The sequence below is a fragment of the Cladophialophora carrionii genome (assembly GCF_000365165.1).
Source record: "Cladophialophora carrionii CBS 160.54 unplaced genomic scaffold supercont1.2, whole genome shotgun sequence".
Taxonomy (NCBI): Eukaryota; Fungi; Ascomycota; class Eurotiomycetes; order Chaetothyriales; family Herpotrichiellaceae; genus Cladophialophora; species Cladophialophora carrionii.
The window spans coordinates 2,308,343-2,331,644 of record NW_008481827.1 but is presented as its reverse complement, the minus strand read 5'-3'; the positions used below and the strand labels follow the sequence as shown (position 1 = coordinate 2,331,644).

General features: G+C 54.8%; 10 protein-coding genes across 10 annotated transcripts; 3 read left to right on the top strand and 7 right to left on the bottom strand.

Annotated features, from left to right (window-relative positions):
* Nucleotides 1–242: 242 nt before the first annotated feature.
* On the bottom strand, nt 243–1,156 carry G647_02920 (uncharacterized protein; the record flags this gene model as incomplete). The annotated part of the gene is made up of 4 exons (XM_008727266.1): nt 243–262; nt 345–609; nt 678–933; nt 987–1,156. 4 exons carry the CDS (start codon nt 1,154–1,156, stop codon nt 243–245), a joined length of 711 nt encoding a protein of 236 aa, XP_008725488.1.
* A 510-nt stretch (nt 1,157–1,666) lies between these two features.
* G647_02919 (uncharacterized protein) lies at nt 1,667–2,341 on the bottom strand (the record flags this gene model as incomplete). The annotated part of the gene is made up of 2 exons (XM_008727265.1): nt 1,667–2,164; nt 2,225–2,341. The coding sequence occupies 2 exons, from the start codon at nt 2,339–2,341 to the stop codon at nt 1,667–1,669; spliced, it is 615 nt and encodes a 204-aa protein (XP_008725487.1).
* Nucleotides 2,342–3,116: 775 nt separating this feature from the next.
* G647_02918 (uncharacterized protein) lies at nt 3,117–3,945 on the bottom strand (the record flags this gene model as incomplete). The annotated part of the gene is made up of 3 exons (XM_008727264.1): nt 3,117–3,288; nt 3,345–3,762; nt 3,816–3,945. The coding sequence occupies 3 exons, from the start codon at nt 3,943–3,945 to the stop codon at nt 3,117–3,119; spliced, it is 720 nt and encodes a 239-aa protein (XP_008725486.1).
* A 423-nt stretch (nt 3,946–4,368) lies between these two features.
* G647_02917 (uncharacterized protein) lies at nt 4,369–5,967 on the bottom strand (the record flags this gene model as incomplete). The annotated part of the gene is made up of 3 exons (XM_008727263.1): nt 4,369–5,266; nt 5,313–5,347; nt 5,401–5,967. The coding sequence occupies 3 exons, from the start codon at nt 5,965–5,967 to the stop codon at nt 4,369–4,371; spliced, it is 1,500 nt and encodes a 499-aa protein (XP_008725485.1).
* A 368-nt stretch (nt 5,968–6,335) lies between these two features.
* G647_02916 (uncharacterized protein) lies at nt 6,336–8,306 on the bottom strand (the record flags this gene model as incomplete). The annotated part of the gene is made up of 4 exons (XM_008727262.1): nt 6,336–6,492; nt 6,552–7,048; nt 7,102–7,404; nt 7,536–8,306. 4 exons carry the CDS (start codon nt 8,304–8,306, stop codon nt 6,336–6,338), a joined length of 1,728 nt encoding a protein of 575 aa, XP_008725484.1.
* A 1,899-nt stretch (nt 8,307–10,205) lies between these two features.
* Nucleotides 10,206–12,454, bottom strand: G647_02915 (uncharacterized protein; the record flags this gene model as incomplete). The annotated part of the gene is made up of 2 exons (XM_008727261.1): nt 10,206–12,216; nt 12,267–12,454. 2 exons carry the CDS (start codon nt 12,452–12,454, stop codon nt 10,206–10,208), a joined length of 2,199 nt encoding a protein of 732 aa, XP_008725483.1.
* Nucleotides 12,455–13,360: 906 nt separating this feature from the next.
* Nucleotides 13,361–15,391, top strand: G647_02914 (uncharacterized protein; the record flags this gene model as incomplete). The annotated part of the gene is made up of 4 exons (XM_008727260.1): nt 13,361–13,592; nt 13,638–14,004; nt 14,054–14,517; nt 14,565–15,391. The coding sequence occupies 4 exons, from the start codon at nt 13,361–13,363 to the stop codon at nt 15,389–15,391; spliced, it is 1,890 nt and encodes a 629-aa protein (XP_008725482.1).
* A 765-nt stretch (nt 15,392–16,156) lies between these two features.
* Nucleotides 16,157–16,693, top strand: G647_02913 (uncharacterized protein; the record flags this gene model as incomplete). The annotated part of the gene is made up of 1 exon (XM_008727259.1): nt 16,157–16,693. The coding sequence occupies one exon, from the start codon at nt 16,157–16,159 to the stop codon at nt 16,691–16,693; it is 537 nt and encodes a 178-aa protein (XP_008725481.1).
* Nucleotides 16,694–17,896: 1,203 nt separating this feature from the next.
* G647_02912 (uncharacterized protein) lies at nt 17,897–18,583 on the top strand (the record flags this gene model as incomplete). Its single annotated transcript, XM_008727258.1, has 1 exon — nt 17,897–18,583. The coding sequence occupies one exon, from the start codon at nt 17,897–17,899 to the stop codon at nt 18,581–18,583; it is 687 nt and encodes a 228-aa protein (XP_008725480.1).
* An 829-nt stretch (nt 18,584–19,412) lies between these two features.
* G647_02911 (NAD(P)(+) transhydrogenase (AB-specific), alpha subunit) lies at nt 19,413–22,992 on the bottom strand (the record flags this gene model as incomplete). Its single annotated transcript, XM_008727257.1, has 5 exons — nt 19,413–19,537; nt 19,612–20,511; nt 20,559–20,891; nt 20,958–22,841; nt 22,914–22,992. 5 exons carry the CDS (start codon nt 22,990–22,992, stop codon nt 19,413–19,415), a joined length of 3,321 nt encoding a protein of 1,106 aa, XP_008725479.1.
* Between the last annotated feature and the right edge of the window lie 310 nt (nt 22,993–23,302).

Sequence of the window (23,302 nt, the reverse complement as noted above, 5' to 3'; positions counted from 1 at the left end):
AAGAAGAAGAAGAAGAAGAAGAAGAAGAAGAAGAAGAAGAAGAAGAAGAAGAAGAAGAAGAAGAAGAAGAAGAAGAAGAAGAAGAAGAAGAAGAAACAGAAATAGGCCGACCTTCTCGCTCGTAGCCCGCGTCTCCTGCAGCTGGGCGTGGCGAATATCTTGGAGAGCTACCCGCAATACGTTTCCGTGATCATGAGCGACCACCATCGTTACCATATCATCAACCTCCTCATATAATGAATTCAGTTCTTCTTCAGCTGCACTGTGAGCAGGGTCAGACACATTGTGAGGATCCTGAGTGCCAGCAGCGACGTCAGCAGTGTGGAGTGACTCCAGATAGATACGATCAAGACGATCCTTGACGGCTCCGGCACGGAAAAGGTGCAATGCCCGCGTGAGCCTGTCCGCCCGGCCTTGCAGCTCGTCGACGTCGAGGGCACCTTCCTGCTTGACGCTGATGGACAAGGAGAGCTCGTTAAGCTCGGCGAGGGCACGATCATCCGCCTTGAGCAGGTCTGACGCGACGGCAGGAACGGACTTGACTTCTTTCGCAAGACGTTCCACCTCGTCTCGGAGGTCTGTACGGAGGGATTCAAAGATCTGATCATTCTATATCACGCGTCAGCGCTTGACTGACCAACCGATCATATTAGGCTCGAAGGGAGACCCCAGCTTACAATAAAGTTGACGTGCTGTAGCTCCGTGGCGTGCTTCTGACTCAGACGGTGGATGTGGCCTGCTTGTCTATCGTTCACAGCATTTTTGGCGCTCGCCAGGCGCATGAGGTGGTTGTTTTGTGCCTCGAGGATTGCCGTACGCTTTTCGTTCGCTTGAGTGGCCAACCGAGACTCCTTGTCAGTTGAAGGAATGAGGACTGAGTCATTATGGTTGCTCTCGGAGCCGGTCCTTCCTACTTCCCACCGAGACCGCCATCTGTAGCCATCATCAGAACCCGGAGGAAGGCTAGAAGGCAAGAAGGTTGGTACTCTTCTGGGCGCCGTAGCGTGGAATCAACCCCGTCATCGCGGGTATTGTCTGCCCATAACAGGCCACCTTTGATTGACGTAAGGGCCTCAGTCTCACCATTGGAAGAGTCTGTTCTCTGCCTAAGAGGCGCCTGTGCCAGTTCAGCAGCCCAAGCTTTAGGTCGAGACATGAAGAGAAAGCTGGCTTCGCGAGGGTTAGTCCAGCAATATATGGTGCGTGTTTTGGCTTGGCACGCGGCATACCATCTAGATGCAGAGTTAGAATTAGAAGCAGACGATTTTTGTGTGATTTCAGGTCGGACGTGCTATATTCTCTACGAATTTACATAGCTGGCTAAGTACAGTGAAGAGCAAAGCGAGAAATCTGCACGGCGTCCATTCTCAGCCCCGTACCCTCTCTTTCACACCTTCCTGTTATATGCGGACGAGCAATACCGACGCACGTTCTGTTCCCCATCGTTGAGGCCAAGCCCCGTAGACAATTTCGATGCCTGGTATCGTGTGTGTAGAGGGGAGCCGCATTCCGTCGGAGAGACTTCCTCTAACGTCGAAGCTGAAGAGGTCATTCGCGGCGCGGGATGTGTCCATATTGCTTGGCCGGCGTCCGTCGGAAGCGACTTGAAACCTTGGGAATTCTCACCGCCTCTCAGAGCGGGTTGAGTCTGCTGGACGACGGGTCGTCATGACTGTTTGGTATGTCCATTCACTGCAGTCCCATTGGCTTTGCCGTTCGCCTTCTGCGCCTTCGACTCGCGGTACTTCGCAATGTCCTGCTGTACCATCTTATCCACCCGGTTCTTCAGTTCGGGCCGGTAGCCGAGAGCAAACAGAATCTCCAGCCAGACAAACAGAGGAGCCAGGAAGAAGGCTTGGAAGATATTGTCCAGCAACGCAGGGGCCCGCCCCTCAAACATGCCGTGGCCAGCGAACTGTGCAACCCACGAACCCACAAACGCTGAAGCAGCCCAGAAGTTGGCGGTCATACCGTGCACATCGACAAGGTGGTGGCCGTATGCGGTCCCAGCGAGCAGGAGGGCGGCAAATGCCGTGCCTGCGACCGGTTCGAGCAAGATGTATAAACCGCAGTAACACAGACAGAAGAGGGTGCCCGCATTGAGTTCGAGGTGAGGGACGGTCATCGATTGCGGCAGCGGTATCAAGGTGCCCGAATTCGTGAACTGGAGTCTCGTGAGCCGTGATAGTCTCATCGACAGGTCGTGGGCTGTGCGCGTTCATACCAGGATGAAGGTCGTCCACAAGATGATCGGAACGCCGACCATATGTATCCCGATATTGACCTTAAAACTATCAGCGATTGGAGTCCTAGGTGCGTGCCGTGGTCCGTACCGGGTCATGGTGATATGCGCCATACTACCGAGTTGAATCGTCAGTAGAACTAATGTGGACGCGTTCCGAGGAGGCTCACAAAGCGTAACTGCTTTTCCAAGTTGAGTGCCATTGTTGGTAATTGCGAGGCGAGCCAGCAAAGGCAGGCGGATAGCTAAATCATCGAGAGCAGAGGCATATGGTGAGATGATGCATGAGAGGTGAGGAAATGCAGAGGCAGCAGTGAGCGATGAAAGCGCATGTGGTCTGGCTGCATTTCACCACCTCACCACCTCGGCGTCATTCGGTGCCACCAATAATTAATCGATCCGGGCTTCTCCGCAGCCAAAAGCAATTCTGTAGGCGCCCCTCAGCCCTTGTCAGAAAGGAAGTGTTAGTAAAGTGCTAATTACTTGTAGACATTACCTAGATGTCAGTTTATTTGGCCTGATTCTTCTGCATGCAGCTGGATTAGGACGTCTAGCATCTAAAGGAAGTACTCAAATCCCCGGAACACGAAATTCTCCTGTCCGTAATATGCTCCAAACAGCTGATCTGCCCAATGTTTTATTGCTGACCCAGAATACTTTTCTCGACGGGCCTAACGTCCAATGCAACCTGTGGATGAGGGCAGCATTCGGGCTTGATATTGCTCTGATGCGAGAGTCGTTCGGTGATGCTCTGACGCGAGAGCGCCCTGATGCTGCTCCGATGGAAGAGTAACTTTTGTTTGCGCGAGAACATATCCAGAACGACCTGCGTAACAGTGCGTGGTCGCTCTTCTGGTTGGATTTGATGATGCCGTCAAAACCCAAGCTTGCGCTTCTTGATCCTCGGGATTACACCAACGAGCACAAGAATGCTAGCAACGATGACTGCCCAGAGTTTGATGTGTAGAACCTTCACATTGTAGGTTGTCTGGGTGGCTGCTGCAACAACGGCCAGCATGTAGACCGCCAGAAGGTATCCCGAAACCCTGTGTCCTTGTCAGTCAGATAGTCCCTAGTCGCTGCTGCATCGTGTAGCACAAACCGATGGTACTTGTAAACCGACTTCGCACGATCCACCTCGAACACGGACCCTTGCAGGTAGAACATGGCAGCGCCAATGAACCACTGGAGGAAAATCAGGATATAAGCCACCAGTGCCATCTTGCCATGCACGCTCTGGAACCGAGTCTCAGGGTGTGATGCCTTGTTCTTTTCAATCACGACCAGGCCAGCAATGGCCAGGGCCACTGCCGAGGTGTTGATCGCCGAATGGGCATATGTACCCGTAACTTTGTCCTTCTGCGTGGCAGTGGGTTGGAGGACAAGTATACCCTCGACGAACAACAAGACGGCCAGGGAGTTGAGGATCGGGTGGTAGGAGAAGAAGATGAACGGATGCTCGGAAATGGCAGCCCAGACCAGAGCTGTAAGAATGACGATGCCTGCCTGTGCGAGGATGGCTGACAGTTCTTAGCAGATGCCTTCGCCAGTGTCGGGTTCAATGCAGATTTACCTGTGCCCTTGACAAAGTTCCATTGTAGACCCTGATCGGGCCGTTGTGTAGCGTCTCCTGGTCCTCCCAGGAGGGGTTCTTCCTCCTCGAGACGCGGATTCTGTGCCGGGATACCTGTTGCAGAGGCCATAATGTCTATGGGCGTGGTCGAGCAGCGGTGGATGGATTCGACAGGTGGACGGTCTCTCAGGAAAGGAACGGGTCAGAGCAAACGGTTGCTCCTACCGGCGGACACTGGAGGCCGTGTTCATCTTCTAATATGTCCCTCGTACCGCAGATCGCGACATAGTCTTGCGGAGAACCATGGCCCCGCTAGACATGGATGGACTTGCACAAAAACCGACCAAGATGACCAATTCGATCCGACGATTGGCTGCGTCGAGCGCAGACTCAGCCAAAGCACCTGGCGTCTCGCAAGTGTATGACGCGAGACCTCGCCGGCTGATCTTATCTGATTCGCTGCTCCTCTCTGTCGAACGCGGTTGATGGTTTAGCCCGCATCCTTCGGACACCGCCCACTGACTGTCCGAGATTGTGCCACCCAAGCCACCGTTCATAACCTGACCGGCCTGTCGAAGCGAACGAGGCACATCGCTACGAAGCCCACAGCAGCAGCAATCGAAATGACATCGTAGGGTAGACCAAGCCACGGCCCTCCCCCCTTCTCAATTCCTATATTGAACAGCGCTGCCGTCACAGGATAGGCCATCATGATGCTGAGCGTCTCTGCAATGCCCAGCACTGAAAAGACCCTACCCCTATCAGCATCTCCTACGAGTGCTGTCGCGATTGCTCGCAACGTCGCCGGAAACCCAGTCGACAATGTTTCGATCAAGAGCCCAACAAATGTGAGGAGCACAGTCGGTGCCAATCCTATCAGAGCATATGCCGCGGACATGACCAGAAGTGCAGCTCGGGACAGCACCACGTTCTTCTGGATAATGCTGAACCTGAATCTTCGATCGATGTGGCCAGATATGAGGGGCAACACGGTGAAAAGCACCAGACCGGCGGCGACCGCTTGGGCTGAATAGATCAGTGTGGCATCGGCGAGCGTCCAGCCATAGCGGTCGGAGATGTATCGCTGCAGCATTTCGCCCAAGGCATAGCACACCAATCGGAACGGGTAAGTCAAAGCAACAAAGACCAGTCGCCAGTCGCTCCAGACCTTCAGAAGGTGCCGTAAAGCCAGCAGCCGTGGTTTTCGAGCGGCCGAGTTTGAATCTCGGCCGCCTTGATGCTCCTGAGATTGTGACTGTCCATCTTGAGGCTTTGTGCGCCAGTGCAGAGTTTCAGGGACAGCTGTGGCAAGAATGACGGAAATGACCAAGAAGGCAAGTCCACAGTAGACAGCCAACCATGGGTCAAAACGCATCAAGGCCGCCGCCATGAAGGGGCCAAGCACCTTACTGAACTGTCCGAAGGCGGTGGTGCGAAAGAAGGTCTCGGCTCTGGATCATGTTAGTTACGACAGCAGGCGTCGGTGCTCAAACCTACACTTGGTCGCGCGGGCTGATGTCCGTCAAAATACACTGCACGATATTGGTGAGCATCCTGAAACTCGCTGTGCTGAATACCAACATACAACATATAGGAGCTCCGTGACAATCCCGCCACCGCTGAGCAGATTGAGACTTGCCCCCAAACAAATAGCACGAAGAGGGATTCGGCCACCAAACCAGGTAACGAAAGTGGTCCAGCCCTGCGTCAGACACAAGACCGAGAGGTTGAGGATGATCAAGTGCCGTCGGCCAATCTTGTCAGTCAGGATGCCCATCGGGATACTCAAGAGGAGACCTGGTGCTGCGTTGAAGAACTCGAGCCACCCCTTGAGTGTGGATATCTGCGTTTGAACCTGGGCGATTTTGCAATATGATTCGGGAATGTGGCTGTGGCTGGGAAGCTCATCGATGGGATGCCGCTGATACCATTGAGAGCAGTAAATGGACTCAAAGACTTGGATCTGCGCCAGCTGCAGAATCTGTGTCCCAAGACTTAGACAGAAAACAATGAGATAGATCCTCAGCAAGAGTCTAGAGGCGGAACGAGACTCGTCCTTCCGATTGTCGCCATGGCCAGCCGCGTGCAATAGAGAGGCAGACTCGGTGGCATCTTCCTCATCGCGACCAAGTTGTGCCTCTCCCGGTATCATCGTGACTCAGGACAAGGCAGAGGACTCAGTGGCTCTCGACAACACCCCAGGAGACGTGCCATATACTATCCTGACACAAGAATCAAGGATGCCTGGAATCACAGTTTGTGGTGGGGCGGGTCGTCCACACTCCCTTCGTCAAAGAATGCTGTAGCCTGCACTGCTCGATGGCGTGTACTTGTCCCTGTACCTGGGTACCGATCTGTTAAAGCAAGACCAATAATTACTCTGTGTAGCATCTTGCACGTTTCTATCCCACAAGCCGGTTGTATCGGACTATGCATAATACAGTAGTCGCGTCCTCGTTGCCGTTCTGTCCTGTTTGGACATCGAACATTTGAACTGTCACGAGATATTGTGTCGCAACCCTAGAATTTACTCCATTTACTGCGGGCTCTTATCCGCTTCCCATACATGTAGAAAACGAAGGGCACGGGGATCAGTGCCACGGAGAAGAACCCAAATATGCTCGTCCCCCAGGCTACCCCTACGTTGTGGTACAGCGGCGCAACTACGAGTGGAAAACTGGGACAATGTCAGCATTCCACGCGAACCGAGACTGGGGGGCAGAAAGATCGACTCACGCTCCAGCAAAACACGACCTGAGGAAGGTATTGGCAGCAACCGCACTGGCGGCATATTTCTGGAAGGTGTCGACAAGGTAATTCAAGGCCGCCTGGAAGATGGTGAAAAAGCCCAACCCGGCCAGGTAGAGTCCTATGACGGGCGCGATCCAGTGGATGCTGGGATCTGCCGTCCATCCCGTCACGAAGAGGCCGGCAGCGAAGAGGAAGGAGCCGAACATCATGGGAGGCAGCCTCAGCTCGGGGGCCACTTTACCGCCCGCTTTGCGATTGTACAATATTTGGTTGAAGATATTGATGGCGGCGCCAGTGACTGCTCCGAGCAGGATGGCCAGGAAGGGAAGTTCTGAAGGGACCTGCTTCCAGTGTCGATTCTCGGCAAAGATGATGGGAATGGCGCCCAGCTGCATGTACAGGATACCGTAACAGAAGCTCGCGTACAGGGCCACGAGCGCGCAGATCGGGGTCGTCAGCAACTGGAATGGTCGGATCAAGAACTGGACGATCGTCAGCGTACTGCAGCTGGGGCCGATTGGAGGTGTTCACTTACCTTGTTCGCGAGCTCCTGGATGGACACATCCCACTCCTCAAATTTTGCGTGAAGGGCCCAGTTCCCGCTCTGATGGCGAAGCCGTCGGGCCTTGTAGACGAGGAGCCGTGGCGGGTAGCTCTCATCCAGGAAGATGACGTCGAGAGATAGGATGAACAGTTGGAGGATGCCCGTGAGGTATTCGGTCCACCGCCACCGGAGGTTCCGCTGGACCACGAGGGCCGCACCAATGATGGGGCCAAACACGGGACCGAGTACGACAGCCATGGCATATGTGGCTATGGCAATGCCTCTCTGTGATGCCTGCACCGTCGTTAGCATGAGGCCGGGCGTAATACGTGTCGCAGGATACTGTAGCACATTTTGCCCAGAAGGCAGTGCGCGTCAAGACCAGGACGGGCCTTCGCCCCCACCGTCAAGGAACATGTACTCACAGGGAACAGATCCGCCAGCACTCCCCCAGTATTCGTGACGGGCGCCGAAGCAAAGAAGCCGGCAAAAAACCGCGTGATCATGATGGTCTGAATGTCCTTGGCCGCACCCGACCCGAACGAGAACATGGCCGCCACAAACATAGGCGGCAGCACCGCATTCTTCCTCCCATACACCTCGGACAGCGGCGCCCACAGCAAGGGCCCAAGGCCGAACCCAAACAAGAACAACGTCGTGCCCAGCGTAGACGTTTGCGTGCCCACGTGGAACTGCCGCGCCACCTGCTCCGTCCCCGGACTGTACGCGCTGCTCCCCCACGTCGCGCTCATGGTCGTGAACCCATACAATGCCGTGGTGAGGACTTTCTTGCTCATCGCCCAGTTCAGCGGTCTGTAAGGATCGTCCGGCCCGTCAAAGTCGACCAAGTCTTCAACAGTCGTCTTCTGGTGCTCGAGCGGGTGGCTGAAGTTGCCGAGCGGCGGACGCGAGCGGATCCGTGACAGGATCGTCTCCCGCCGGGTCACCGTCTTCTGGAGGTTGAGACTGGGATTCAGATCGTTCGACCGACCCGTCGCGAAGGACGAACGGAGGCGTCCCTCAGCTTTTTCCTGCTCCGCGTCATCGTCCGGCGACGCTAGGTCACCGTACTCGGAGTTCGTCGTTTCGAGGACCAGGTTTTCGGATGAGGTGTGCGTGCACGACATGGACCTCCTTGCGTGGTCTTGTGAAGGTACTTGTGTTTGTGTTTGTGCTTGTGCTTGCGGATCTGCCATCTTGTGCGACCTACCCGTCACGACCGCCGGCTGTGTGATTTCTCCGTAGCTACTGTGGATGTCGCAAAGCTGGTTATAGTCACATTGGTGACAACGACATCGGCATCAAGTTCAGACGGGGGGTATCAGGTCTATTACATGCATATTATATCAGAGTACGACAACGTCCGAGACCGCACGTCATGGGCGAATGCCGCCGGAAAGATTCCAGCGCACAAGGCGAAGGTCCAGATCCTCGTACCACAGCACTCCGTACCTAGGTACCTAGTTACGGAGTACGGAACACGGAACCCTCGTACGGCTGAAGCGAGCCGCTTTGCCGATCATGGTGAGTGATGACAACCTTGGAAAGCAACCATGATCCCAACGGGCACCACGGCTTTCGCTTGCACGGCCGTCCCGTGCTCGAGGATCAGGTACAGCAAGAAACAGCAGCAACAGCAACAGTCACCTTTACTATGACTGCGCCAGGTGTACGAGTGCGAGGATACCGTGCTGGACAGAACGCGGCACACCTTCGCCGATCCCCCTCTGCAAAGACCTCTGTAAAAGGGTGAAAGGGGAAGATTTCAATCGGCCGCTTCGTGCTACTGCATACATACACAGTCCGTACTCTGCGTTTCTTGGCCGGGGTTAAGCGTTTACCAACGACAAATCGTGTTCCATGCGAGGTACTTTGCAGAGGTTGTCAGCGGGCTTAAGCCCCCATTCACCTATTTGCGGCATTTTGCGCTACATTTGCCTTAGCCGCCTTCCCTTATTGTGCCTGTTGTGGTCCGATAGATTCCCTTTGATATCTGAATTCCTCAGCTTCTGCTCTTCCTCAGCTTCTCCTCCGAAGCTTCAACCTTCCTGTCGGCACTTTTTCCGGAGTCGCATGCCATATGAGTATCGAAATGCGACTTTCGGCCGGCCACGCCTTCATCGACTATTGCATTTTCTTATTGAGCATCTAGGTTCTGCAGATAACTTGGCGCAACAGGTCGCGGTTGCTTATCCTTCTTGATAGGCCTGGCCCCGTCCTGGTCGCCCGGACTCGATTCACGGATCTCTGCAGCTGCCTGCTGAAAAGGCTCCTCATGGCATGCGCAGTTCCTCTGGTCTAGGCATTTCTTGCGGTTTAGCAAGGTCGCCTTACGGTTGCTCCGAGTAAGCCATCCATCCTAAAGCTCCCCATTTCGAACTCTTCGCGCAGACCACTTGCGGTAGCAAGGATCACAGATGCACGACAAAGTTACGGTTGTACCGCTATGAGTCTTTGGTGATGCACTCGGCCATATAACCACAAGTCGTCGAGAAGCCCTCATCGTTCCGGCTGCTCAGACTGCACTTTGATCGGACCTCGAGCGGTCTCCCCTGACTCAGTCCGCAATATGTGGATTTTATCATCCCCACACCCAGATTATACCAGAGCGTTCAATTCCTTGTCCTTAGTGAGGAACATTTTGAACGTCGTCCTCATCACGGAGTTACGAAGGGTGAATGGTAAGAGAGCGGGGTGACAAACCTGCGAGTTGCTTCAGGCCAGTTGGCGGTCAGGTCGATCCGGCGAGCACTTCCTTCGATGGTGAAGGGAGTCGGTCTTATAGACGAAGTACTCAATTTCTTCCGAGGACGTTCAGACGCTCGACACTCCCCATAGGCAGTTTCAAGGCCTTACGACTCGAGTAGCCACTGACCCAATGGGTCAAACACCCACTGCCTCGTCTGTGTAAGGGTACCCGGCCATGTCGCCAGGTTCAGTCATTCACAAATGTGCACTGATGACGCTGCAAAGATCAAAGTGCCTCGCCGACAAGGTTTCCGTCCGCATTGTATGGACATCGACCGGTGCGACTGATCTGATCCCGAGATAGTCATGATGTGGCTGACTGACGCAGCGCTACTGCTGCTCGACGGTCATTCCGCTTCGTTGTGCAACAGGGCTCCTAGTATGGCGGCAAATCTTCTCGCGATCTCCCAGTGCCCTATTCGCCTCAAGAGGTCAGTCAGCCCGCTGAGCGATGCGTTGGTCTCGGTCGTCGTGGGCTTCCCATGCTTGTAACCGCTGGCTTGGAAGAGCAGTAAAGCCGGATTGACGCCAATTAACTTGAACTCAGGGTACTCTGTGCTATCGGTAGTAGCTGTTGTTCGTTGTCCACTATCCTGCTCAGAACCAAATCGAGTATAGCAAAACCATGCAATACCCGCGCGGAACATTGCTCGGGGTACATGGATTGCAGGCTCAAATCCGAGGGGCAAATTCTCCAGCTTTTTCTGGATGATCAAGCCGTGGATGACGCATCGCCGGGCTTGATCTGAGTTCGCCCACAGTGTGACTGCGTGCAGGTCTTCTGGTGAAAGCTCAGAGCCGTCTCTCCCAATGGCCCGTTCCAAGAGGTCGAAATCAGCAAACATGATCATAAATGCAAGGTGCCACAATATGCTCATGTCCATATGATCCGCTTCCCAGGCGGCTGATTCTTGTAGGAAGTGTCGATGAAACGACGTCAACGTGGTCAGAATCTCATCTGGATTCGATTGCGTGGTCCCATTCAACCCGGTTTCCACTATATTAGCGCAAATGCCTTCAAGAACGGTGTAAGCCGTAAAGTGGCTGTTGTTTGGCATAGCGAGGAGGTCGAAGTCTAGATGCTCATCAATCGAGGCCGGCGTGGCATTGCTAGTTTCGAGGTTGCTTGGGTCGCTCAGATATGCCTTGCGCCACTCATCCGCCCGAACAGCCATGAATGTCTGGTTTGATGCGGCTACGGGTAGCTGACGAGAATTGTGCCGAAGGAAGGGCTCATGATGGAACATGGCAGCGAGTTCCGCATCGTGGATATGCACGCTCAGCGCGATTCGGATGAGCTCTTCGTTTCTCGCCCATTCTCGCCACTTCTTGTCCAGCTCCGTTGAGGACACGTTGAGGTCAAGGCCGACCATCTTTTTGGTCTTGAATGTCGCAGAACGTCGCGCCCATGAGATCAACGTTCCATTGAATGCATCGACGATTGCCAGGTGTCTCGGCTCCCCAGAGAGCAGGCCGAAGGTTTGCCCGATGATAGCAGTCTGGATGAGCGAAATCTTCTGATCAATTCCTCGCGCAAGGAGCCGATCCCAATTGGCGAGCACGGCTTTGTGTAGCCTATCATATATCTGTACACCTTGGCGAATTGCATGCACTGATCCGGTGAAGAGACTGCCTACAGAACAGATGGACAGTAGTACCATCGAATTCGCCTTTGAAGGGCGGAATGTCGGGGCGTGTACGACTGGGAATACAGGATGAAATCGTGCAAAATATGATCTGACGCAAAGATTGAGGAAATCTGCCGACGGAAGAGCGGTCTGTTCCTTCATGGGTCGGATTTGGAGGCTTTGAGTAAGCGTTTGCCGGTACGAGTCGTCCACCTCGTCGCGAGACCCAGGAGGTGTTGTAGGTCCTGATTGAGGCACGACCTCGTCGCCGTCGTCGTTTGCTGTGAACCAGATCCGCTTCATGTTTGACACAGGCTTGTAGTTGGTAGTCCCACCGAAAGTAATATCTGGGCTTTCTGGCCAGCCAGGTCGCAGCTCTGCCATAGTCGCCACCAGAGGGGTATCCAAAATGCCGTTATGGAGGTCGCTGTCAACGAGCCAGGAGGGGAACTGAGTCTCGAGATCAAAAGTAAAAGGATCCAGTGTCATGTCCAACCCACTACTCAAATGACTGGAGGTGAAGTTTGTCTGGTACATATCGACAGAGGCATCGTTGGTGGTTATTTGGCTTCTTTCAGCCGAGCATGCCGTTTCATCGAGGGCGGCCGTGTTGCTTGGAAAGACTTGCGAGGTGTCGATGGTAATCGCATCGCTGGTGCCGCTTTGTTCTTCTTCGACAACGACGGAAGGGTCGTCCGAGTGATCCTTCTGATGCCGAAGCAGGGTATCGCTAGACGTCCTTTTGAGCAAAGTCATAGGTTCCACTTGAACAAGACTTACTGTCGACCATATTTCCTGCCGCACTTCGTACAGATAAATGGCTTCTCCTTGGTATGAGATCTGACATGCCTCTCGAGGTGATCCGTCTTAGCGAAAGTGCGACCACACGTCGAGCACTGTCGGATCTTGGCCGCACGGCGCCCCCTCGAACCATCTTTGGAACTGGGCGTTATCTGAGGTGCAGGCATTGCCTAGAGTGGTTGTAAAGAGAGATGAACGTTACCCCCATCGCATTAGGACGGAGATGTCATGCCACACAGACACCGATTCAAAGGACAAGACTGCGGTTGGACGGAGTATGGAAGGAAAGTATCTTGTGGGGAAAGAAGGAAGGATGCCGCAAAAGCTGGGGAAAGCGATGTCCTCACTTTGAGCCTTAAGGCCGGGAGTTTGGCGGGGCGAGCCTGGAGCAACTTGGGGCGCCCTCCGGGGGATTCACTTACCCAACCAGACGCAGGATGTTGGCCTCGGCTAATTCCTGGTTGCAATACCCCATACTTTTCAATATGCGATCAATGTCAAAATACTCATCAATCGAAGATTCCCTTCGGATGCAGCGACGACATTTACCATATGTATTTTGCACGCGCGCATCCATCACTACGTATACAGAAACCGCCCTGGTCGATAGTCTCTCGTCGAACCAGCATCTTGACACGTGGCGAGTGAGGGCAGCAACAGCGGCGACATACTCCGTATAGACTCTGGAGATCACGGCGCAGTGACAGGTGAGCCCTTGAAAGCTGCTCAAAGACCGAAAACTACTCCGTACGGGGTCTGGACCTGCACCTCTCGTTTGTGAGAAAGCACGAAGGGCTCGATTGTGGGACGTTATCGAACTCCCCCCACGAGTCCCACATTACAAGAGACTCCCGGGTTTGATCTCTTGTCCCAGCTTTTGCCGCGCTTTGGGATCGAGCCCTTGCATCGTGACAGTGTAAGAAATGCTCTTAATGGCGAGCAAACAATCACTAGTTCCATTCGACTTTCCTTTCATCTCCACAGCCTCTATATAGGTAGGGAAGAGACTCCCTCTCACAGTAGTTTCACCCCAACCTCACCCGCCCCCAAATTGTCCCGCTTTGCTTTTCATCATGACTGAGACCACACCCCATATCGACGAGACAGGCGTGATAATATGCGGCGGAGGTCCGACGGGCGTTGTACTTTCAGCACTTCTCGGAGCAATGAAGGTACCCAACGTTGTGCTAGAGAGAGAAAAAGACATCACCACTGACCCGAGAGGAATTGCTTTGGATGAGGATGGAATCCGGATACTGCAGTCTATTGGGATCTATGACAAGATCTACACAGAGATCGGGACCTGTAAGTGAATTGATCTTGTGGCGGAAACAAGCTGATGGTGAGAAGGTATGGAGATCTTCAACTTTGTCACAGGTAGCGAAACAAACCTGTACAAGAAGCCACTCCTGACCATGGACTACACCACCACCGAAGGTGGCACTGGTCACGTCGGTTTCATCTGCCACAAACAGCCTGCAATGGAGAAAGCGATCAGAGATAAGCTTCAGATATTACCATCGTCTCAGATTCGCACAGAATCAACAGTGATAGGTATATCTGAGGACGACAAGCGAGTGACGGTCGAGTATACAGATGCACATGGAGACACACACAAGTTATCGGCGCCGTTCCTCGTCGGCGCAGATGGGAAGACAGGCTACGTCCGCAAGAGATATCTTGAACCCAAAGGCGTCGTCATGGAGAAATGCAAAGAGTGTGTAGCATGTACATCCCAGGGAGTCAACCTTGCTAACGGAGCACAGATCTGATTACGACGAGACTTGGGTGGCGCTAAACTGGCAGATCTCGCTGCCAACACAAAAGACCCACCCTGAATTCCCTCTCTGGCGGCTAGGGTATACACCCGAACAAGTCTATGACCTCTTCTTCCCCAAGCAATTCCGGTTTCTGTGCAACCACAAGCGACCTTCGGTTTGCGGACGGTTCGGCCTAAAGGCTGATCGATTGTGGAGATTCGAGTTTGTCATATTACCGGGAGAAGATGGGCACAAGATGGCGACGCCGGAAGAGACGAGCAAAATCATCTACCCGTACATCACGCACCCTGGTAGCTGGTACGGCTTGGAGCAGCCTGTGAGGTTTCCCGAGGACTGCATCAAGACACTGAGGTCGCGGCCTTTCTCGTTCGTGGCCAGAAGCTGCAACAAGTGGTCGATTGGACGCGTAGTCTTAGCAGGAGACGCAGCTCACGTATTCCCTCCCTTTGGTAGGAATCATACTCTTCCCGCTCGACGAAGCTAACCAGGAGTGTAGGTGGCCAAGGCATTGCCTCCGGATTTCGAGACGCGTCCGCTCTTGCCTGGCGTCTGGCCTTGCTTCACCGCCGTCCCACAATCAATCATGAAGCTGTCCTCACGGCATGGTACAGCGAACGCAAACAGCAGCTCGAACGGTCTCTAGCTGCTACCATCCAGAATGGCGCCTATGTCACCGAATCAGACCCGATCAAAGTGTTCATTCGAGAGTGGTATATGTGGGCGATTCAGCTTGTTCCTAGTTGGAAGAGAGAACTGCAGAAGGGAGCCCGAGCACAAGGGATGACTCGATATCGATACACCCCAGGACTGGCATTCCTCGCAGATTCGGTAGGCGGCCTACTCTTGCCCCAAGTGTACGCCTTCAATTTCCGAACCAACAAGATCGAGTTCACGGACGATTTGATCTTCTCAGAAGACAATACAGGCTTGTTCCAGCTCCTTGTCTTGCCGGACAAAGTCGCAGAAGTGGAACCACTCACGCGAGGCCTCGAAGATATCAACGGTCTGTCTGATGGCTTGCTCCTCGCCGAGGAAGCGACCGTCATCATCCAATCCACAAAAGTGTCCCTGTCTGCTGAAGACGTGCCAGTCCAGCAACAATTAGCTCGGATCGCGGGCGGCGACGAGTTCGCAGCCGATCCTGTTCTCTGCAAGAACCGACCACCTCCAATTGGCTACGACGAATTGCGCCTTCGCAAGGAAGTGGGAGGGAGAAAGTACGTGATCCTCAGACCAGACCGGTTCGTGTTTGCAGCCTGTGATACGTTGGCCGAATTGAAAGAAACCGTGACGAAGCTGTCCAGCGCGTTGCATGTTTGTTGAGCTTACGGAGTACAAGAGACACCGTCGTAGGGAACACCGTATTCTTGTCCAAGGGCCGACAAAGCCAGTGAGGACGGCGATGCTGGGATGAGTAATAAGCCGTCTTCGGTCACACCTCGGTTGCTTCGATACGAGAATGTATCGGTGAATGTCGGCCACAACCGGAAAGCGTTCCAGCCGCATCATTTGTCCATTTGCTTGTCATTCGTACCTGCGTCGCTTCTTATCAGTTTCCGTGTTGGTGGCTTGCGGGATCCATTCCCGTTAGGTCAGGAACGGTGTAGTCCCTCTCACAGGGGGCGAAGAGGCTCGACATGTCGCACTCTTACTTAGAGCGGTCAGCATATCCGAAACACTATCACGATGATGATGATGATGCGGTGTACTGAGTCATTGAGGCTAATCTTGCATGTGTATCCCTGTTCCCACGCACACACACATATATTGGAATGTCCGTGCCAGTCCACCACATTCATCCAATCTACCTCAGCCAGCCCAGGCTTGGAGCCTTGTGCCTCGTATCATTTTCGCCCGACCATTGTATCTTTTGTTGTGTGAACAGGAGCTGAACAGGCGCCATTTCAGCCCAGCCTGATCTGATATCTCAACACTCTCTTAGAACCTACATGAGTCCGCAGAACGCCGTTTGATTACTTAGACTACATTTCGTCTGCAGTCGACAACTAGAACCTGTGAAAGCCATCTGCGCGACGACGGGTGAAATTGGCTGCATTTCTCCCGTTCGTACATATACAAGTCTCTCCAATGGCGGGGATTTCGCTGCAGACGCTGCCGCTGGAGATCCGCCTACAAATATGGTCCTACCTCGTACAGCCCACCAAGATATACCCATGTGAATGCGCTCTCAAAGCCCAGCAGTGCCAGGCTCACCGTCTGGGAGGTTGCTGCGACAACAACTCGACCTACAAACACTGCGACACCCGTGTGCTGCGCGTCAGCCGACAGATCTTTGAGGAAGTCCAGCCACTGGTCCAGCGAGCGGCGAAAGAGCGCACATTCATGCTCTGCAACAATCTTTGCTTGGACAATTTCTTCAAGGCGCTCGACGAAAGAGACTGGAAATGGGTCAAGCACCTCCGGGTGGATCTGTTCGTGGGCTGGGGCAGCGACAACCAGGACGACTGGTTTCTCGGCCAGATGCATCGATGGGCTCGACGATACGTGGCGGGCTCGTTGAGCAAGTACAACCAGGGGCGGGAATTGACAATCCAGCCTGCCGACGAGGCCAAGGAGGACAAGGAAGGCAGGCGTTCCCTCACTGTCGACATCTACCTGGCTTGAGTGTGAGAGTGAGAAGTGACGGCAACACACATCCAACTGTCGCCGGCTCGATCCCGGTGTCGGCGGCTTCAACAAACTCTCCCGTCCTCAGTTCACCCACTTCACCCACTTCCAAGCTCAGTCCACAGCAATGACTGCATGCGGCGCAATTGAGCTTGGCATTATTGCCACCGTGGCCAAAGCTATCCGATAGTCGGGGACACGCCTTTGGCCCTGGGAAGACAAGCTATGAGAGAAGTGCGGCGGAACGTCACGATACCGCAAGATAAACCCTCCAGAACACCATGTGTCAGCACCGCAGGATTCGAGCCCGGCGAATTCTTGGCTGGGACTCGTATGGAGTAACCCCAAGCGGCGAGCCGGTGTAACACAGTAGTGCTCGCACTGGACGTGTGGACTTGCCTGACTTAATCGATACTGGGTAATTACTACTCTGATCGGCACCTGCAATCAATCATGGTGTTCAGCAGCCAACCAAACGGCTCATCGAGAGGAGCCTCTGTCTTCCTTCCGGCTCAGCATTCAAGGTCAATGCTCGTTCATCTGACATGCTTTCCTACCGCAAGCAGCAGCAATTGCTGACCCCATGGTCCGCCCTTTAAGAGGTTGGACAAATGTTTGCACTCTCCTGCAGAGGCCCGGGGTCTCTTTTCAGACGCCCGCACTACATGCCCGGAATGGATCCTGTATCCCACCAAGCGCGCAGCCTGGCCCATCCAGGGCTCGGATACTCCCTTCAGCGTCCGGAGTATTCTGCAGGTGGGCTGCCGTGCACTGTACTCGTACAAGACCACGTCAGCATGATACCCCTCTAAGCGGGATGAGGACTAAGTATTTCCTGCCATCTGTGCAGAGAAGACATGACAATGGCTACAGCTCTGCTCCCACCCACCACGCAAGGCCGAGCGGATACGACCTTGAGATCCTAGAACTCCGCCCGAGACACATTACTTGCTACATACTGACATCCCTAGTGGAGCAGCTCAGCAGCGCAGTAGCGGAGATGTACTTCTTCAACAAAGCAAGACCGCTTGCAGAGCACGCATCGTGTCTGTCTGTCGTGAACATTAACCTCAGCCCCAAGTCCAATATCGTCTCAAACGCGGTTTAATGCTTGACCCTCCACGGGACACAGAACCAGACACAGACGAGAAAATATCGGCATCAACGTCCTCCTGCAGGAGGAGAGAGAACAAGCCCAGAATGGAGTCCAACACAGAACCACAGCCCGCCTTCCCACCCCTCGAGACCGACCGCCTCATCCTCCGCATGTTCGACCCCTCCCGCCCCGCCGACTACGCCGCCATCCTCGCCATCTACGACGGCCCTTACGCCCACCGCACAGTCGGCAATCTCGGCCTCTCCACCGCCGAGGACGTAGACAACCGGTGCCGCAAGTTCGGTCCTCGACCGCAGCAGCCCCAGCCGCAGAGTCCGTCGTCGTCGTCGACGAGCGGGAGTGTGACGCCCACCACCTTCCCCACCCACCCCTGGCACCTCATCTACCTCCGCGCCCAACCCGACCGGGGTGTCATAGGCATGACGTCCCTCTTTCACCGCCGGCCCCTCCCCAGCCCTGACCTCGTGTACTACATCCACGAAGAATACACGGGCAGAGGGTACGCGACCGAGGCCGGCACCGCGGCGCTGAGATGGTGGACCGACGCGATGGGCGTGCAGGATATCTGGGCCGGCATCTTCGACACGAACCACGCGAGTCAGCGGGTGGCGAGGAAGATTGGATTGGTCGTCGACGGTGGCGTGGTTCGTCTGGTGGATGCAAATGGGGTTGTCAGGGAGGCGAGGGCTTTTGTGCAGCCCGCGTCCGTGGAGAGGAAGGGGAGGTGGTTGGACGGGGTGGTCGTCGACGTTAGGGAGAAGAGGGACTGAGCATCATGGATCACGGCGAGTACTCTGGCTGAGGGCGTGTGATGCAGACAGAGACGTTCACGCACGAACTCAAGGATGAGAGACGGAGTGACTTCCCACGAGGAGACGAAGAATGTGACTGCTCGACAATCAGCCCGCCCGCTCGCCTGGTTATTTGATGACGAAGATGGGAGATTTACCGAGTATATGTATTGATTACGGCCTCTACGTCGACCTGTACTGCCCCGCTCTATGCTTGATAGATCCTTGACGCCTCTACTACATAATTAGATATAGACTATTAGAGCGTTATAGCGTCTTCAGATTACCTTCACGAAGCAGTCGGCGTCTCGCAAAGGTTCAAGCGGTTTATTTACTGATTAGCTCGCCATCTGTCTGTCTGTCTGTCTGTCTGTCTGTCTTGGGCTCCAAACAATACTGTACCACATCATAACGCTAACAACACCAACGCCAGTTTTGCTCCTGCGGCCCAATTTCAACCACTACACAGTACCTCGTCCCGGCGTTGTCAATATCTCGTCTGCACCGTTGCGTTCCGTTGCGTGGCGTTCAGCTCAATTCTGGCTTACGAGTATTAGATCACCTGATCCGATTCCGACCAGATGGTTTCAGCCAGTTGCGTGGCTGAGTTGGCTGCCATGGCTGCCATGGCCAACGTGGGCTCCCTCGCTGGCTGGCTCGCTGGATCGGGTGCCGTAGCCGGCCAAAGACATCTGGACTGCCACGACGGGTGGAGCTTTTTTGAACCGAGGGATCCTGCCGCCGGCACCGCGCATCTCTCTCATCACCCACACCCACGGTGGCCGTGTTCGTACCACATTTATGCGCTTTAGACGTGGAACTGGGCCTTGTACCGCGTTTCGAGCGCCGCCTTGAGAGCGTCGCAGGTCTGCTTGGCGTCGCCGAACAGCATCCTCGTGCCAGGCATGTAGAACATGGGGTTTGGAACGTCGGCTGCAAAACGCGCACGGGGTCAGTAATGAAACATAGACTCTTTCGTCGTCTTCAACATAGGCCGTGATACTCACCATATCCGCTGCTCATGCCTCTCTTCATGACCACTACGGTTTTACTCTTCCAGGCATGCAACACCGGCATGCCGGCAATGGGACTTCCCGGTTCCAGGGCGATTGGATTGACTGTGTCGTTGGCCCCAATCACCAACGTTAGATCGGTTTCGGGGAAATCGTCGTTGATCTCGTCCATCTCTAGCACAATGTCGTATGGCACGCTTGCTTCGGCCAAGAGGACGTTGCACTGGCCCGGCATTCTTCCAGCAACGGGATGAATGGCAAAGCGGACGCGGACGCCTTTGGAGCGCAACAGGGCCACTATCTCGGCGATGGCGTATTGCGCCTTGGCTACAGCCATGCCGTATCCAACCACTATAATGACCGATTCCGCTGACGCCATGGCATCGACGGTTTCTTCCACCGTGGTCTTTGTGACAGTGCCGGTGATTTCCTTGCCCGCGTCCTGCGGTATGGGCGCGATGCCGCCGAAGAGGACGTTCGTGAGGGACCGGTTCATCGCCACGCACATGATGTACGACAGGATGGAGCCACTCACGCCGATCAGAGAGCCCACCGTCAGTAACAAGGGGTTGTCGAGCATGAATCCTTCCGCGACAAGCGCAAAGCCTGAGTAGGCGTTCAACACGGTGATGACCACGGGCATGTCTGCGCCTCCGATCGCCGCCGTGGTGGTATAGCCCTGGATGAAACTGAGGGCGGTATTCGCGGACAGACACACCGCGGCGACGGCCGGTGCGCCAGGAGCCATGGTCACAAACGCGCCCATCGTACCTGCATTGGCGGCTAGCAGCCCCGAATTGATGATATGACGGCCGGGAAGTATCGTGGGTCTGGACGACATTCGGCCTGCAAGTTTCATGAACGCGACCAACGAGCCCGTGAATGTGACACCACCTGCGGCGACTGGTTAGATGGCGAGCACACGAGGAGCAAGCACTCACCGATGAGAACACCCAGGTACGCCGTGACCATATGTAGTGTTGAGATGTGCGAGACGTCAGCCAGCACGCTGCCGATGCTGGTGAGAACAGCAGCAAGACCGACGACCGAATGCAATGCCGCGACCGTCTGAGGAAGCTCGGTGGGAGTGATGCGTCGGCCGATCAGAGCACCGACGATACCACCGATGGTTGCGATTGCACCAAATTGGGTCAAGACCTCAGGAGAGAAGCCGACTGCGCCCAGTGAAGCGATGATGCCGGCTAGGACACCTAGGATTCCAAGTAGATTGCCTGTGCGAGCTGTTGCTTGAGAAGCGAGACCTTGGATGGATCCTGTATGTCAAGCATCAGCAAAGTGTGCAGACGGGAGCACGAGCGAGGAAAGTTCCCTCCACTCACCAATACACAAAAGACTGCTGACTAGATACCCGGCCTGCACAAGCCCAGCCATACCAGTGCTGGCCGCCACAATAAAGCCGCCTCCAAAGAGCGCACCCGGAATGGCATATAGCCATGGATATTCAGGCGGATCTGTCGGACGCTTGAACATATCCAACATGCGCTTGGTGATGACAAACCCGCCGGAAACATTGACGAAGGCGAGCAGGACTGACAGTGCACCCATGGCTTGAGGGATAGTCTCAGGCAAGTAACCCCCACCCATGATGAAGAAGCCGCCCACACCCACGATGCCAGAAATGGCGTTCGTGACGCTCATCAAAGGTGAATGAAGAGCGGGAATGACGCCCCAGACTGACCGATAGCCAATCAAACCTGCAAGTCCGGCAGTGAATGCACTTCCCATGAACAAAGGGGAGGTGAGCTTGCCGAGTGCAAGAGCGCCGCCCATACCAGCAGTGACTGCTGCCGCTTGGCGGGTTTGAGCTTGCCACGGAGTCAATTCGACAGGCTTGGGCTCCTCGTGATGCTGCTGCTGAGGAGTCGGGGGCGGAGCAGGTCGTGGAGCAGGAGGAAGGATTTCACCGTTGTGCGTGACAATGGAGCCTCGGACGACCTCATCTTCCAGGTCAATACCAAACGAGTTGTCTTTGGGGGCCATAGACAGAAGAAACTTGGTGATGTTGTTCGAGTACAGACTGGCCGATTGCGTGGGTAGGCGAGACGGGAAATCCTTGTATCCAATAATGGTGACGTGGTTGTGCACAATGAGTTTGCCGGGTTGCGTGACTTCGCAATTTCCACCACCCTCAGCTGCCAGGTCGACGATGACGGAGCCGGGTTTCATGGCACTCACCATCTTCTCCGTGATGAGCTTTGGCGAAGGTCTTCCTGGAATGGCAGCAGTAGTAATCACGATGTCCACTTCCTGGCATTGCTCCATAAACAGTTTCATCTCCGCCTCGATGAACTCCTTGGACATTTCCTTGCTGTAGCCACCGGCAGCACCTCCTTCTTCCTTGACGCTGACTTCGAGAAAATCAGCGCCCAGGGACTGTACCTGTTCACGAGCGGCAGAACGGGTGTCGAAGCCCCGCACAATGGCGCCGAGGCGGCGTGCGGTCGTGATGGCACTCAAGCCAGCAACACCAGCTCCAATGACCAGAACCTTCGAAGGGGGAATCTTTCCTGCGGCGGTGACCTGACCAGTCAGGAAACGCCCGTAGTGGTTCGATGCCTCCAGCACGGCTTTGTAACCGGCAATATTTGCCATGGAACTCAATGCGTCGAAAGCCTGTGCACGGGATATTCTGGGGATCATGTCCATGGCGAAAGCCGTCACCCGGCGAGACGCAAGCGCTTCGACGAGCGGTCTGTTCTGCATTGGCTGAATGAATGAGATCAAGGTGGTTCCTTCCTTGATGTTGGGCACTTCGGTCTCGACGTTCGGTGGACGAACCTTGAGGAGGATGTTGCTCTCGGACCAGACGGTCTGGCGGTCCACCACGGTGGCGCCGACATGCTCATAGACCTCATCCGTAAACTCGGCTTCATTACCAGCACCACGCTCAACGAGGACGCGAGAGAAACCTTTCTTTAATAGCAGAGGAATATTCTGAGGGGCGACTGCGACACGTCGTTCACCCTCGAAAGTCTCTGCCGGAATACCGATTGTGAGCTCCGAGTAAGGGATGCTACTGACTGGCAGTTCGGATTTGTGTCTCGACCATATCGTGACTGCCCGAGGTGGTAGCCTGATGAGGCTTTTGTGCTGGTGTTGCTGTGTGTAGCCGAGCGCGACCCGGCCGCCAGAAGATGCCCGCACATGTCTCCTCGCGTGGCGGCTCTGCCGCCCACAACCATAGAAAGCGCCGAACCTGGGGACTGTCTCGACACGTCAGCATCACGCTCCGTACCCTCGAGACCGATGGCATTTATTTAGCATGGAGCATGTACCTGGCTCTCTGACGCTGAAACAGCCGCTGGCAGATAGTTTAAGCGACAGCGATCGGGTGGTCAAGGAGGCGTGAGCCATCCTGTCGGCTGGACTAGGCGTGACCTCACCGCCGGAAGCGTCGATAAGAACCTTGCAGTGTCCGATCTCGAGCTGCAGATGACCGGGATGACCTGCATGTCAAAATACGACGCGTCCGATTGACTGGTCCAGCTCTATTTCATGCTTTTGCGGCGCAAAGAGAAACGTTGGCCGTACCGTGGACAGTACCACCGAGAGAAGGAGGAGATTGGGGAGGGCAAGATGAGAAAGTAACGTGGCAGAGGCGCGCCAGTCGAGAGACCAACTTGCCCAGTAGCGATCAAGCAGGGAGGCAGGAAATGCAGCACTC